The following is a 16,620-nucleotide window of genomic DNA, read 5'->3' as shown; positions in this document are numbered from 1 at the left end:
ATTCCACTCTATCAAAGTCCTTTTATGCATCAAAAGAAATTACCATTGGTTGGTCAGACTGCTCCCAAGAAATATTCATTAAAGAAATCAACTTTACAGCATAATCTGCTGAATATCAATTTTTAATAAAACCCGCGATCTACATGAATCAAATCTGTTAAATATTTAGCTAATCTATTTTATAATCTGCATTCAATGAAGAAATAGGTCTATAAGATTCTGATTTTAGTGGGTCTCTATCCTTCTTAAAAATAATTGTAATAATTGCTTTCGAAAAAGAATCCAGAGAAGATCCAGTCTCCGTTGCCTGTTTCAATACGTCCATCAATAAAGGGATTAATAAATCCTGAAATTCTTTATAAAATTCAGAAATAAAACCATCATCCTCCAGAGACTTCCCACCAGGCATAGATCGAAGTACTTCCATCACCTCTTTAACAGTAAAAGAAGTATCTAAACCCTTAATGTCTGTATCTGTCAAAGAATCAGACAAAAAAATTGTGAGGTTGAGCAGTTGTGCTTTGAAAGAGCTCTCCAACAAAAGTATTAAAAAGATAGTTAGAAAGTTTAAAACAAGAATTTTAGCGTCAAAAATGGATAAAACTAGTGCCAAATGACCAAAGCAACCAAAATCAAAAACTGAAGAAGCAACAGCCTCAGCCGGGAACACTGAGTGGAAGCCTGATAGGGAGTGACTCAGGAGGGGCCTTGGGACTGGCTGAACCCAGTAGAGCTGGAGGGTCGGCCTAAAATATAACCTGCATCCTGAACAAGATGGAAATTTTATGCACTCGTTTCATGAGGGTGGAATTAGCAATGAGAGAAATGTCGGAAAAGGTAATGGAAATCAAAGTTGTGTAAGACTTAATAGAATGAATAACTCATTCAGAGGCTGAACTGGGCAAAACAAAAGACAGGCTAAAGGCACTGGAAGAAAAATCAAAAACAGAAACAAAGGATTGATGGACAAAATTGATCATATGGAAAATTTCAGCAGATGTAACAATATAAGAATCATTGGACTGAGAGAAGAAATAGAGAGAAAATATGCGGTGAGTTTCTTTGAAACATGGATCCCACAAATGCTGGGACAAGACAAGTTAAATGCAAAGCTACAAATTGAAAGAGCTCACCGAACTCTTGGACCCAGAAGAACTGGTGAACAGCCACCACAACAAGTCCTGGTAAGACTTTTAAGTTACCGAGAGAGAGATGCAATCTTTGGAGCAGGATACGAATATTCAAAAAATAATAGTGGCCCATTGGTGGTGGACAATGCAAAAGTAATGTTTTTCCAGGAGTTTAGCCCTGCTTTGGTCAAACAGAGAAAGGAATTTGATGAGGTAAAGAGACAACTGCGATCTAAATACTTTAAGTAATCAATGATTTACTCAGCAATGTTGAGGGTGGATGGTCTCAGAAGGTACTCGATGAATTTTCAAGAATAAAGAAGAAGTGAAAGAATTTTTAAGAAAGTGATGAAAAGATTAAAGTCACAAACTGAAAGGACTGAAGAGATCATTTCAAAAAGGGACTAAATTAAAGCCATATCTGTATTTATATTAATAGTACTGAAACAAAAAAAAGTGGTAAGGAAAGTAACAAGGTGGGAACTCCAATTTTTGGGGGGGAGGATGGAGCTGGGAGAGGAGCAGTTTTAAAAGATGGCACTAACGGGAGGGTTTCTTCTTCTTTGGAAGAATCAGCAGGAGATTTTCCCATGGGCTTCCAGGTACTATTGTTAATGTCACCGTCAGAGCTAGAGATGTGTGTGTGTGTTTTGAAATGTACATGTTGGAAATGCCTCTTAAAAAATAAATGTATTTTAAAAATTGGAAAGATTTTATTGTTATACAATATCTGTTTGAAAAATGGTATGGATAAAACACTAAAGTTTATTAGTTTTAATATTAACGGGATAAACGTGATGGTGAAGTGGAAGAGGGACTTGGCATACTTAAAGAAATTAAAAGTGGATATAATCTTTTTACAGGAAACACCTCTTACAAAATTGGAACATGATAAATTAAAAAGACGATGGGTGGGACAAATAATGTCTTCCTTTGATTCAAAGGCAAGAGGGGTGACAATTCTAATTAATAAAAATACAGCAGTATTAATAGAAGATACTTCAATTGATTAAGCCGGAAGGTATCTAATGGCACATTGTAAAATTTATGGAAAAGCATAGACATTTATGAATATTTATGCTCCAAATTATGATGATGAAGCCTTATAAACAGCAGAGGGAAGACAAAATATATTGGTTGGAGGAAATTTTAATTTTTGCTTGGACCCAATTCTAGATAAATTGCAAGAACAATAACAAGGGTAAAAGCAGCAAAAACCACAATTTCATATATGAAAGATCCATATCTTATCAATGTATGAAGGCAATTAAATCCCACAGAGAGAAACTACTCTTTTTACTAAAGGGTGCACAACTCGAATACAAGGATTGACTTATTTTTAATGTCTACCCAGTTAAAGAGTAGAGTGATAAAAACAGAATATTTAGCGAGGTTTCTATCAGACCATTCTCCATTAATATTAACTATAGCAATAATGGAAATGAGAATGTATACAGATGGCATCTCAATACTACATTGCTTAAAAGAACAGATTTCTGCAAATTTATAAAGAGACGGCTAGAAATATATTGTGAAACAAATTTGTCATCTATTGATAATAGTTCTTTGATATGTGACATGCTTAAAATATATTGAAGGGAACAAATTATATCCAATGCAAAGAATCTTAAGAGGGAACATATGGCAGATGTACAGTTTAGAGAAAGATATTAAAGAATTAGAAAAATAATATAAAAGAACAGGACTACAAGAAGAATACAGATTACTGGAGAATAAAAAATAAGATATAATACAATACAAGCATTTAGGACAGAAAAAGCTATGTTAAAAACTAAACAACAATACCATGAGTTAGGTGAATGGGTGCACAAAGTTTTAGCTTGGCAAATTAAAATAGGGAAGTTATCAAGAATGATAAATGCTATAAAAACAGAGACAGATACTCTAGTATATAAGCCAAAAGAAAGTAATATAATTTTTAGACAATATTAAACAAAATTATACAAATCAGAATAAACCAAACTTTGTAGATGCAGCTTTATACAGCTTTCTACAATTCATTGATAAAACAAATAAATATTTTGTGTAACGTTGCATTAAGATTTTCATAACAAAGAATAAACAAAGCATTTGACTATATTTAAAGTCATAACGATATTCAACTTTAAAGAGAGATTCAAGAAGAAATAAGATGAATTCAAAGAAAATTATCTCGAGCTCACATCTGCTTCATAGTTCATCGAAGAATGAGATGCAAGTTCTTAGTCTGCGTGGATATTATGACATATTACATCATAGTCACCATGGTAACACTACAAACAATATTCCTTCTTAAAGAGATAGGCACAAAATTAACTAAGAATCAAAAATACAAAGTTTTAACCTTTACAGTGGTTGTTATTGCCACCCTAGGAAACAGGTATTGGTTGTCCAACCTATCTACATAATTTTGTAGACCTCGATCAACTCTCTGCTCATCCTTCTATGCTCCAAAGAGAAATGTCCCACCTTTGCCAACCTTGCCTCATAAGACATGCCCTCCAATCCAAGAAACATCCTGGCAAATCTCTTCTGCAACCTTTCCACAGCCTCCACATCCTTCCTATAATGAGGCGACCAGAACTGGACACAATACTCCAAATGTGGTCTCACCAAAGACTTATAAAGCTGCAACATGACTTCTCTATTCTTATACACAATTCCCCTATTAATGAAGCCCAGAATCCCATAGGCTTTTTTTTAACTATCCTATCATCCTGAGCAACTCCCTTGATGTATGGACATGAACCCCAAGGTTCCTCTGTTCATCCATATAACCATATAACCACATGACAATTACAGTATGGAAACAGGCCATCTTGGCTCCTCTAGTCCGCATTGATTTAAGTGAACTCCACTAGTCCCACCTACCTGCTCCCTGTCCATAACCCTCCAATCCTCTCATATCCATGAACTCATCCAACCTTAACAAAATTGACCCTGCTGCAACCACCTCTTCATTCCACTCAGCCACCACTCTCTGAGTGAAGAAGCTTCCTCTCATGTTACTTCTAAGGTTTTGCCCCCTAACCCTTAACTTATGACCCCTCGTTCCAATCCATGTTCTTGATTAAGCTTTTTGATTTGTTCTGCCAAAATGCATCACCTCACACTTGTCCTGACTGAATTCCATTTACAATTTTTCTGCCCAACACTCATCCTGTCTATGTCCTCTTGAAACCTCTGACAACCTTCAGCTTCATCCTCCAATCTTCTTGTCATCCGCAAATCTACTCACCCAACCTTCTGTATCATCATCCAGATCATTTATAAAAATCACAAAGAGAAATGGACCGAAAACTGATCTCCGTGGCACTCCACTAGTCACTGCTCTCCATGTAGAGGACCTCCCTTCCACTATTACTCTCTGTCTTCTTCCTGAAAGCCATTTTTTTATCCAGACAACCAAGGTTCCTCTGATCCCATGCCTCTTGACCTTCCGGTTGAGTCTCTCATGGGGGACCTTATCAAATACCTTTCTGAAATCCATATAGACCACATCTACTGCCCTCCCTTCATCAATTTCTTTTGTTACTTCCTCATGAGGAATGACCTTCCCTTTACAAAACCATGCTGACTATTCTTGAGTAACTTATACCTTTCCAAATTCTGCTAGATTCTATCCTTAAGAATACTTCCCAATAGCTTACACACCACGGACGTGAAACTCACCAGTCTATAATTCTCCTTATTACCTTTTTTAAACAAAGGGACTCCATTTGCCATTTTCCAATCCTCTGGCTCCTCCCCCATAGTCAAAGAGGATTCAAGGACCATAGCTAATGCTCCACAATTTCTTCTCTTACCTCCCACAGCAACCTAGGGTATATCTCATCTTATCCTGGGGACTTATCAATCTTGATGTTATTTATAAGATCTAACACTTCCTCTTCCATAATCACCACATTGTCTAGCACATAGTCCTGCTCCATTTCGACTTCATTCTGATTAAGGTCCCTTTCTCTTGTAAATACTGACACAAAGTATTCATTCAAGACCTCCCCTATCTCCTCTGTTGCCTTTTTATTGGCCCTAACTTCACTTTCATCATCTTTCTATGTTTTACATACACATAGAACACCTTGGGTTATCCTTAATCCTACCTGCCAAGGCCTTTTCATGCCACCTTCGAGCTCTCCTAATTTCCTTCTTAAGTTCCCTCCTGGCTTCTATATATTTCTCATGAGTCCTATCTGTTCCCTGCTTCCTATTTCTAACATAGGCTTGCTTTTTCCTCTCTACAAGTTGCCTTACCTGTTTCATCATCCATGGTTCCCTTTTCCTAACAATTTTTCCTTGTCCTAGTGGAACAGCTCAATTGGTCCCTTAATTTCCTCCACATTACTTCTGTTCTCTCCCCTTTGAACATCTCTTTCCAATTAAAATTTCCTAGTTCCTGTCTAATCCTTTCATAATTAGCTCTTCCCCAGTTAACCACTCTCCTATTTAGCCTGAGTTCATCTTTTTCTATAGCTAACTGAAGCTAAGGGAGTTGTTATCACTTTTACCAAAGTGCGCCCCCACCAAGTGATCTGCCACTTGACCCAATTCGTTACCCAGCATCAGATCCAATATGGCCTCTCCTCTCTTTGGCCTGTCCTCATACTATGTCAAAAATCTTTCTTGACCACACCTAACAAATTCAGCCCCATCTATCCCCTTTGCAGTCAGGAGGTCCCAGTCAATATTAGGGAAGAATTTTTGTTAAAGGTCCAACTTCCAAAACTAGAAGAGATAGAAAGGATAGAATGAGATACTTCCTTCACAAGGGAAGAAATTGAAAAGGCCCTGGACATCCTACAGGCTAATAAATCACCAGGGAAGGATGGATTTCCATTTGAGATTTATAGACAATTCAAAGAACTATTAATACTCTTGCTAATGGATGACCTGGACCAAGCAGTGGAAATACAGACCCTCCTGGAATCATTCTCATCTGCGATTATTATAGTGTTAGCAAAAATAAATAGGGACCCACTAAAATCTTTGTCATACCAACCAATATCCCTGTTAAATGCTGATTATAAGATACTAGTGAAAGCATTGGTTAATAGGTTAGGACAATACTTGCCAAAACTGATAAATATGGATCAAGCAGGATTTGTTAAAGGAGGGCATTCCTCAAATAGTCTAGGAAGATTATTTAATGTAATACACATGGAAAAATCTGAACAAAATCCAAGTATTACAGTCTCCCTAGATGTGGAAAAAGCATTCGAACCTTTTTATTTAAAACACTGGAAAAATTTGGTATAGGCAGAACATTTATAAATTGATAAAAAAATTTATACCATAAACCACAAGTTAAAATAATAACAAATAATCAGATGTCAGCAGTGTTCTCCTTGAGCAGATCGAACAGACAGAGAGCCCCTGTCCCCAGCACTTTTTTTATTTTAGCGATTGAACCGCTGATGGAGATAATAAGAAGAGATCTAGATATAAAGGGATTCAAAGTCAGACAAGAAGAACACATAATCAGTCTATTCGCCTATCAGAGCTGGTTAAATCTTTGGAAAAATTACAAGGAACACTAGGAAAATATGGAAAAATATCAGGCTACAAAATAAATATGGATAAGTGAGATAATGCCATTAACAAATTTTGAATATGAAAGATAGCAAAAACGAAGTAAATTTAAATGGAAGACAGATGGAATAAAATATCTTGGAATAGCAACTGACAAGAACTTGCAAATTTGTAAAACTAAATTATCTTCCTCTTCTTGTGAAGATAGAAAGAGACCAAGAGAACTGGAGAGACCTACTGATTACTTTGGTAGGAAGGGTTAACTGCATCAAAAAGAAAGTGATACCAAGACTGCAATACCTTTTTCAATCACTGCCTATTCCATTACCTAAAAACTTTTTTAAGCTACTAAACAGCCATATTATAGAGTTCCTATGGAAAAATAAGGTACCAAGAATTGCATTGGAAAAACTGACATGGGTCTACAGGCTGGGAGGACTTCAAAAAAATATTACCTAGCTGCACAAGCTACATTTCTCACAGCTTTCTTTACTGAAGACAACCGCCCATCTTGGATTCAAATGAGAATGTACTCAGTGGAGGAGAGAGAAGCAAAGGATTTTATCCATAAATGGAGTGTAAAATTACTAAAGAAAAAGATGGATAACCTCATTTTAATACATATGATTATAATATGGCAAGAAATTAATGAACACATACGAAAAATACTAGAGGTATCAATAAAAGCACCATTGTGTAAAAAAGTGTTATTCCCTATGATCAAAAGCAATAGAATATTAAATTCATGGAATGACAAAGATATAAGATATATTAAGGACTGTTACATGAAAGGAACCCTTATGTCCTTTTAACAATTAAAACACAAATATGGAGTGGCCAATGGGACCTCCTTCTGTTTTCTCCACCTTAGATCATTCTTAAGAGAAAGATTGGGACCAACGTTGACCCCACCTGAAATTAGTGAAACAGAACAAACAGTCTGGATGAGGAATACACCCAAATTTATAACATAAATGTATTATGCTCCCCAGAGCTAAAGTGCAAGACTACGGTTGCAGAGGTCAAGGGAAAGATAGGAGTCAGACTTGGGTGTGATTTCAGAAAGAAACTGGTCAGATTGGTGCAAGGACAGCATGACATCAATTATAAGTGCAAGATATGGACTGGTACAGTATAATTATTTTGCACCAATTATATCTTACCCCACAAAAGCTACACAGATCAAAAGCCAAAATTTCAGATATGTGGGTCAGATGTGGGACTGAAACAGGAGCTTTTCTACATGCACATGGACGTGTGTGAATGAGTGGCAACTTTGGCAAGAAATCACAGAAAATTACCCAGGATAACAGCAGTGACCTTCATGGGTGTCCCTGAGTTAGATAATTTTACGGAAATAAGCAACAAATTGACCAAATATCAAATCTCATTTATAAAAATAGCACTGGCGGTAGCGAAAGAATGTATCATCATCACTTGAAAGTCCAACTCCCCCTCTACTTATAGCACGATGGATAGTGGAAATGAACAGCTGTATATGTATGGAAAAAAATCATTTATAACTAAAAGAATAAATGTAACACTTTTGTAAAGATCTGGCAGCCATTCCTGGATCACATAGGGGCACAGACACAGTAATAAAAAGGAAAAAAAAGTTATAAAAGTAATTATTATATATACAAAAATGTAGTTTCCCCAATTGTACTCTTATATATTTAAAATCTATGTAAGCTCTGACGGTGAACGGATCTGTATGTATGGAGGGGAGGGAGGGAGGGACTGTTTTGTTTTTGTTGTGTTTATAAGAAAAGTTTTAATAAATTGTATATTTAAAATGTTACTATGTTTATTGTTACATGAGGAGCCTCTCTTGCTGGTGCTATAATAATGTCACGCTATTGCCATGCCACTAACCGTGCTGCTGTGTCCTGTGCTGCAACCTTGTTCAGAAACAGTAAGAAGTGAATAAATTCTGCCCGGTCCGGGCAGAGGGAAGGCGGCGGCGACCCCGATCCGGGCAAAAGTGAGGGGGAGACGGCGGCCCCGGCCTCGGTAGAGTGAGGCAGGCGGAGGCCCCAGTCTGGGCAGAAGCGAGGGGGAGGTGGTGGCCCCAGCCTCGGCAGAGTGAAGCAGGCGGAGGCCCCGAGAAGCAGGCGGAGGCCAACAGGTTGGATTGCAACCAGGTATGGTCCGACCTAGGAGGGGAGGCAGGCCCCTCCAGCCCGAGTAAGAAACCTGCATAGGAGAAGGCCACTCCGATGTAAAACCTATGACCCAAGGACCTCGCTGCCACGTCCCAGTTTGCTCGGCCATGGCACACGAACCATGGGTGTAAAGGGTGGGGCCAGTACTGAGCACACTGCACTCCACCTAAAAGCTCCTTTGCGCAGGCCCGAGGACATGTCCACGTCCTCCCCCTCCATGTCCTCCCCCTCAAAAGATGCTCACAAACTCAAGCTAGCATGCTGGAACATCAGAACCATGCTAGACAAGGCTGACAGCCACCGACCTGAACGTCGGTCTGCCCTCATCGCACATGAACTCCTCAGACTTGACATCGACATAGCTGCTCTCAGTGAAGTCTGCCTTGCAGATGTAGGCAGCCTCCAAGAACGCGGCGCGGGCTACACACTCTACTGGTCTGGCAAGCCTAAGGATGAACGAGGCCTATCTGGTGTAGACTTCATGGTCAAGAACTCCATTGCCTCCAAACTCGAAAACCTCCCGACAGGCCACTTGGACCGGATCATGTCCATGCGACTCCCCCTTCAAGCGTCGCATCACCCTCATCAGTGTCTATGCTCCAACCCTCCAGGCGGAACCAGCAGAAAAGGACAAGTTCTACACTGATCTGCGCAACCTCATTCAACGCACCCCTACAGCCGACAAGGTTGTCATCCTTGGCGACTTCAACGCTCGCGTCGGCAAACACTCAGAAACCTGGCCAGGAATCCTGGGCAAGCAAGGTGTCAGCAAGTGCAACGACAACGGGCGCCTCCTGTTGGAGCTCTGCGCAGAACAGCGGCTTATCATTACAAACACCCTTTTTCAGCAGAGGGACAGCCTGAAGACTACCTGGATGCATCCCCGATCCAAACACTGGCACCTCCTGGACTACGTCCTGGTGCGAGAAAGAGACAAATGAGATGTGCTCCACACCAGGGTCATGCCCAGCGCGGAATGCCACACTGACCACCGGCTTGTTCGCTGCAAGCTCAACCTTCACTTCAAGCCAAAGTCCAGGAACAGTAAAGCCCCCAGTAAGAGGTTCAATGTTGGAAACTTGCAGTCAGACGAAATGAGAAGAAACTTCCAGGCAAACCTCCAAGCAAAGCTCGAGGATGCAGTCCGCCTGATGGACTCGTCCTCTGAAACCCTCTGGGATCAGCTGAAGACTGCCATACTGCAATCCACTGAAGAGGTACTGGGCTTCTCCTCCAGGAAAAACAAGGACTGGTTCGATGAAAACAACCAGGTAATCCAGGAGCCGCTGGCAAAGAAGCGAGCTGCCCACCAGGCTCACCTTGCAAAGCCGTCCTGGCCAGAGAAGAAATGAGCCTTCCGTCGCGCATGCAGCCATCTTCAGCGCAAACTCCGGGAGATCCAAAATAAGTGTGGACTAGCCTCGCCAAACGAACCCAGCTCAGCGTGGACATTGGTGAATTCAGGGGTTTTTACGAGCCTCTAAAGGCTATGTACGGCCCCTCACCCCAAGTCCAAAGCCCGCTGCGCAGCTCAGACGACAAAGTCCTCCTCAGCGACAAGATCTGCATCCTCAACCGATGGTCAGAACACTTCCAATCTCTTTTCAGTGCCAACCGCTCAGTCCAAGAATCCGCCCTGCTCCAGCTCCCTCAACAGCCCTTAAGGCTAAGCTGGATGAGGTCCTCACCCGGGAAGAGACATATAAGGCAATTGAACAACTGAAAAGTGGCAAAGCAGCAGGTATGGATGGAATCCCCCCAGAGGTCTGGAAGGCTGGTGGCAAAACTCTGCATGCCAAACTGCATGAGTTTTTCAAGCTCTGCTGGGACCAAGGAAAGCTGCCTCAGGACCTTCGTGATGCCATCATTATCACCCTGTACAAAAACAAAGGCGAGAAATCAGACTGCTCAAACTGCAGGGGAATCATGCTGCTCTCCATTGCAGGCAAAATCTTTGCTAGGATTCTCCTAAATAGAATAATACCTAGTGTCACCGAAAATGTTCTCCCAGAATCACAGTGCGGCTTTAACGCAAACAGAGGAACTACTGACATGGTCTTTGCCCTCAGACAGCTCCAAGAAAAGTGCAGAGAACAAAACAAAGGACTCTACATCACCTTTGTTGACCTCACCAAAGCCTTTGACACCGTGAGCAGGAAAGGGCTTTGGCAAATACTAGAGCACCTCGGCTGCCCCCCAAAGTTCCTCAACATGGTTATCCAACTGCACGAAAACCAACAAGGTCGGGTCAGATACAGCAATGAGCTCTCTGAACCCTTCTCCATTAACAATGGCGTGAAGCAAGGCTGCGTTCTCGCACCAACCCTCTTTTCAATCTTCTTCAGCATGATGCTGAAACAAGCCATGAAAGACCTCAACAATGAAGACGCTGTTTACATCCAGTACCGCGCGGGTGGCAGTCTCTTCAATCTGAGGCGCTTGCAACAAGCTCACACCAAGACACAAGAGCAATTTGTCCGTGAACTACTCTTTGCAGACGATGCTGCTTTAGTTGCCCATTCAGAGCCAGCTCTTCAGCGCTTGATGTCCTGTTTTGCGGAAAATGCCAAAATGTTTGGCCTGGAAGTCAGCCTGAAGAAAACTGAGGTCCTCCATCAGCCAGCTCCCCACCATGACTACCAGCCCCCCCCACATCTCCATTGGGCACACAAAACTCAAAACGGTCAGCCAGTTTACCTATCTCGGCTGCACCATTTCATCGGATGCAAGGATCGACAACGAGATAGACAACAGACTCGCCAAGGCAAATAGCACCTTTGGAAGACTACACAAAAGAGTCTGGAAAAACAACCAACTGAAAAACCTCACAAAGATTAGCGTATACAGAGCCGTTGTCATACCCACACTCCTGTTCGGCTCCAAATCATGAACCCTCTACCGGCATCACCTACGGCTCCTAGAACGCCCACCAGCGTTGTCTCCACTCCATCCTCAACATTCATTGGAGCGACTTCATCACCAACATCGAAGTACTCGAGATTGCAGAGGCCGACAGCATCGAATCCACGCTGCTGAAGATCCAACTGCGCTGGGTAGGTCACATCTCCAGAATGGAGGACCATCGCCTTCCCAAGATCGTGTTATATGGCGAGCTCTCCACTGGCCACCGAGACAGAGGTGCACCAAAGAAGAGGTACAAGGACTGCCTAAAGAAATCTCTTGGTGCCTGCCATATTGACCACCGCCAGTGAGCTGATATCGCCTCAAACCATGCATCTTGGCGCCTCACAGTTCGGCGGGCAGCAACCTCCTTTGAAGAAGACCGCAGAGCCCACCTCACTGACAAAAGGCAAAGGAGGAAAAACCCAACACCCAACCGCAACCAACCAATTTTCCCCTGCAACCGCTGCAACCGTGTCTGCCTGTCCCGCATCGGACTTGTCAGCCACAAACAAGCCTGTAGCTGACGTGGACATTACCCCTCCTTAAATCTTCATCCGCGAAGCCAAGCCAAAGAAAGAGAAAAATGTTTATTTTTGAAAAAAATCAAAAATAAAATATTAGAAAAATGGTTTCTCTCCTCATGTACTGGCATTTTGCCAATCGACATGCTGAAGTAATGTTATATACACTTTAAATGACAATAATAAATTCCATAGGTTCATATTTTGCTGTAGAAAGGTATATTTTGCATGATCATTTTAATGAAATGGCGCACTAATAAACTGGGGTCACAGATTTGGTAATTGTGCATGAAGACAAATACATTTAATCTTAAAAATTTCATTCTAGTTTTTTTAGTCATTAACTTAAATGGAAATGACCGAAATGCTGAGTTCTAACTCCATGCACTTCCACACCTTCGCCATTTCCGCTACTTCCTACATGATCTCACCACCAGACACATCTTCCCCTCTCATCCTCTCTGCCTTTCACAGGCACCACCCCTGCATGACTCCCTCTCACATTCTTACCTTCCCAAAGGCAAGAGGCCATAGGTGGATATGGATGGGAGGACACAAGAGAAAAAAGCTGAGAAGTGTTAGGGGAGGGGATAGTTCTCTGAATTGAGAGGGAAGGAGATGGAGAGCTGGAGAAAAGCCGACAAAGGGACGGGCAAGAGAGGGAGACGGGGGCATGGCCTAACAAAAACCTGAAAAACTGTCTAATACTTGTATAATTAAGTTATTAAAAACATAGCATGGCACTCCATTATTGTGGAATGCTAGCACTAGGAACTAATGGGTTTTCTGTAATGCACTATTTCAAATACATAAATAACAATTTTAATAATTTTATCTTTAATTTTCTCCACCAAATATTTTTCTACATTGTAAACTTATCAAATGAGAATTAAGTATCCATAAATTCAAATCTCTTCCCTAACTCCCCAGCAAATTAGATTGAAATAATTGCCAATTCTGCAAGTTCTCAAATGAGAGAACTCCAACAAGGTGCACTTTGAGATTTTGGAATCATGAAGAAGATGGACAACGGCCATATATTTACCCTGTTATAGACTTTAAATATAAAGTTTGGAGTAAAATAAAAAGCATAATTCAGACAGGATTCTTCTTAACAGAATTAATTCCAGGTATTAATGTTAATTTTGCTTTTCCAGTGCAATGTATGTTACAGTCACAGAACTGTTAAAGTTACTATAAATGTTGTTTTCATTTCAAATTTTCAACATTTGTAATTCTTTTTATGCTTTCAATTACCATTATACTTATAGTTCTAGATGATGATAAATTACTTTTATTTGAATCATTTGTTACTGCCTATTTATACTTTGCAAAGGGACATGGTAGACCTTTGATTTGAGGAAAAGGCTATCGTGGGTTGGATATTGGATAGTGATGGAAAGCAGGCGTTTTTGTATTTACACTGTTCTTTGGCAACCAGGAAGCAGCTTACCATTGAGAACTGATCACAAAATAAATGATTAGACCTTTTGACTGTAATGTCATTTACATTTACTACCAGGCTATTCTTGATATAATTTAGTATTTTCGTAGAAAACAAATTCACATTCATTTCTCCTTGGATGTTGGCTCATAAAGGCTCAATTTGATAATGGAAACTTGTTAAAAAAGTACAAAATCTTGGGAATATTTGCTTTAGAACCCATTGTCCTGTCTATGTCAGCATAACTTCCCTCCAGTTTCCCTCTGCATTGCAATAGATATGTTATTTTAATTGTCCATCATAAGTTACCCCTTATATATAGACAAAAAAAAAGAAAGTTGATGGGAATGTTTGGGAAGTTTAGAGAGACAAATGGGGTGGATGGGATTGCTCCACTGGAATCCGCCATGTATCCAATGGGCTGAATGATGGCTTCCTATGCTATTATAAAATTGGAAGATATGTGACTCATTGGTGGATTTTAATTGGAACTACAATTCCTGCCTCAAGAGGATCTTTTGACATAACTCATTAAAAGTTTAATTTTCCAGTGACTGAGTATTGTGGGTTTTTTTCTCCAGCTTTGTGATTTTATTGATTCTTGTATGTGCTGTTAGTCATTAATCATTTTGGGAAAGCCAAGCATTAGCAAACAGCTCTTGATTAAATTGGGAACTACATCGCATCTATTCCTTTGGATTCAGGGTGCAGCCTAAATAGGAACAGGGGCAACATGATGTAAACAGCTTGGACAGAATCTTACACCATTGGCTGGCCGAAGAATTTCTGATACCATAACGACTTGTGTGCTGAAATTAAAGTTAATATTAAGTTGGATATGTTGATTTATCTTTACTTGAGGAAATAAAGCCTTCGGTTTAAGTGCTAGATATTTCATATGATATCTTTGTAAAATATGTAAATACAGTCATGCTAAAAATAATTACAGCTCTTAAACTGCACTTTGGTTGCATTTACCAACATTCAAAATCATAAACATCTATTATTAAATAACAAAGCTAAGTTCAAATGCCTTTCCAATGAATTGGATTGACTGAAGGACTGAAAGTGCTTGTATTTCCTTAGTGACTCACCTGATGACCAGGGGATGTTCCAAAGCAGTTCATTAATTAGAGTCAATAAAGTATTTTAGAATTCTAGTAAATTGTTGTATGCAGCATCCAGTTAGCAACAAGCCAGATACTATAACCAGTTATGAGATAATGACTATATTTTTGTATTAGTGATATTGGCTGAGTCATAAAAGCCAACCAAGAAGTGCAGAAAATTATTTTTTATTTGAAATAGTGCCATGGGACCATTTATGTGCATTCACCAAAATGAGAATGCAGAGCTTGGTTTAATGTCCCATCTGAAAGACAACACCTCTCAATACAATATTTGTTTCTGCTTTTCCTATGTGATCATGTCTCTGGTGTAAGACTGGTGATTAAAGTGCTAGCAATGAATGATGGTTAGAAAGCTCTTTAATTTGGAAATTAAGTCTTATAGTTCATTTTAGAGATTCAGAGCTTCATAGACAATCATTTCATTTGAAGGGAAAATTCAGATTCATTGCTGTATTGAGGTCAAGATCTCTGATAAATTATTGGAAGGGCTAAATCTTGAAATGTATTATTCTGTTATGTTTCAAAGCAGTGAATCAATGGTCATCTTGAGTCCACCCAAGATAAATCATCTAAGGTACTTTGATTACAGTGTTTCTACCACTTATGGGAAAAGAGGGTATTATCTAAATCAGCTGATGGTTTGCAATTGCCCAATATATAATATTCCCTAAAATAAATTGGACACTGTAATGAAGAGCCCCAGAAATATACGGCAAACAATACAGGAAAGGTAATCAACTGATAAATAGATAAGCTTTCACTTGACTCCACATCTATATAGAATAACTGCAGTGATCACAATTCCCAAGAAGATCTGCAGCACCTCATCAGGACTTCTTAGATAGTATTTTTCAAATCCATGAATTCTAAAGCCCAGAAAGACAAGTGCAGTAGGCACTCAAGAATATGATTACCACCAAGTACCTTCAAGGTCACAAACCATACTGATAAATTTTATTTACCAATTCTTCATTGCTACACTTATGTAGATTCTAGGACTTAATTTCTAACAATGCTATTTAGTACTTTCATCAAATGGATTGCAGCGTAAAACTTGCTCACAACGCACTGCCCCTTGAGGGGAAATGGCTATGTCATTAAAGAATGGATCTAACAGAGATGCGCTCAATCTGTGTGAGAAATAAATACTGTGTTTCATATTTATTTATTGCAGTTTAGAATGATAAAAATCCAAGTCATACGTGCACGAGAAAAAAATAATGTGTTGTTACTGGAAAACAGTTACATAGAATGAGTGTTTTGATTACTTTTTCTATCTTTTCCAATAGAAAAAAGTGATAATGGAAACAATTTTGTACAGAGGAATAAAACCCGGCACTGGAAAATGGAGCCGTATCCAGAATAGAGACGTACACTCAAAGGCAAATCTCTTACCTGGACTTTAATTGTGTATCTAGATTATGAAGATCAGAACAACAGGGTGGATCTTATTTTCACTAATTATCTGGAATCCAGCATTTGTGTTTCCTCTTCCCTTCTCATCAGCAAAAATCATTCTTCTTTCTGTGAAAAATAAAGGTAATTATCATTCTAATCGTTTCCTTTGCCATGGCCTACTGGGGGCCACAAATGGTGTAAAAACAATCACATGATGTGACTTCTCAAAAATATCTTCCATTTCGTCTTTTATTTTGCATCCTAAGAAGAGAAACTAATTTTTTTTTCCATGGACAAATAAACCATCAATGAAAGGCATGTCTTTAAAGATATGTTAATTAAACCTATGTTTCTTCATTTGAATTATATTTTTTTTATTTAGAATGTTTACTGTAACGG

General features: G+C 39.6%; 1 protein-coding gene across 2 annotated transcripts in view; it reads left to right on the top strand.

Moving 5' to 3' along the window:
- Positions 1-16,378, top strand: part of cnbd1 (cyclic nucleotide binding domain containing 1) — a 163,500-nt gene extending 147,122 nt beyond the window's left edge. For both annotated transcript variants that reach the window (XM_069921988.1, XM_069921987.1), the window contains exon 13: positions 16,113-16,378. In XM_069921988.1, coding sequence (XP_069778089.1) covers positions 16,113-16,229 — 117 coding nt within the window. In that variant the 3' untranslated portion in view covers positions 16,230-16,378. The remainder of the gene's footprint in view (positions 1-16,112) is intronic.
- Positions 16,379-16,620: the final 242 nt, after the last annotated feature.

The sequence above is a fragment of the Narcine bancroftii genome, chromosome 2 (genome assembly GCF_036971445.1).
Source record: "Narcine bancroftii isolate sNarBan1 chromosome 2, sNarBan1.hap1, whole genome shotgun sequence".
NCBI lineage: Eukaryota > Metazoa > Chordata > Chondrichthyes > Torpediniformes > Narcinidae > Narcine > Narcine bancroftii.
The sequence above is the reverse complement of the archived record's forward strand: the minus strand, read 5'-3'. Positions and strand labels throughout refer to the sequence as shown.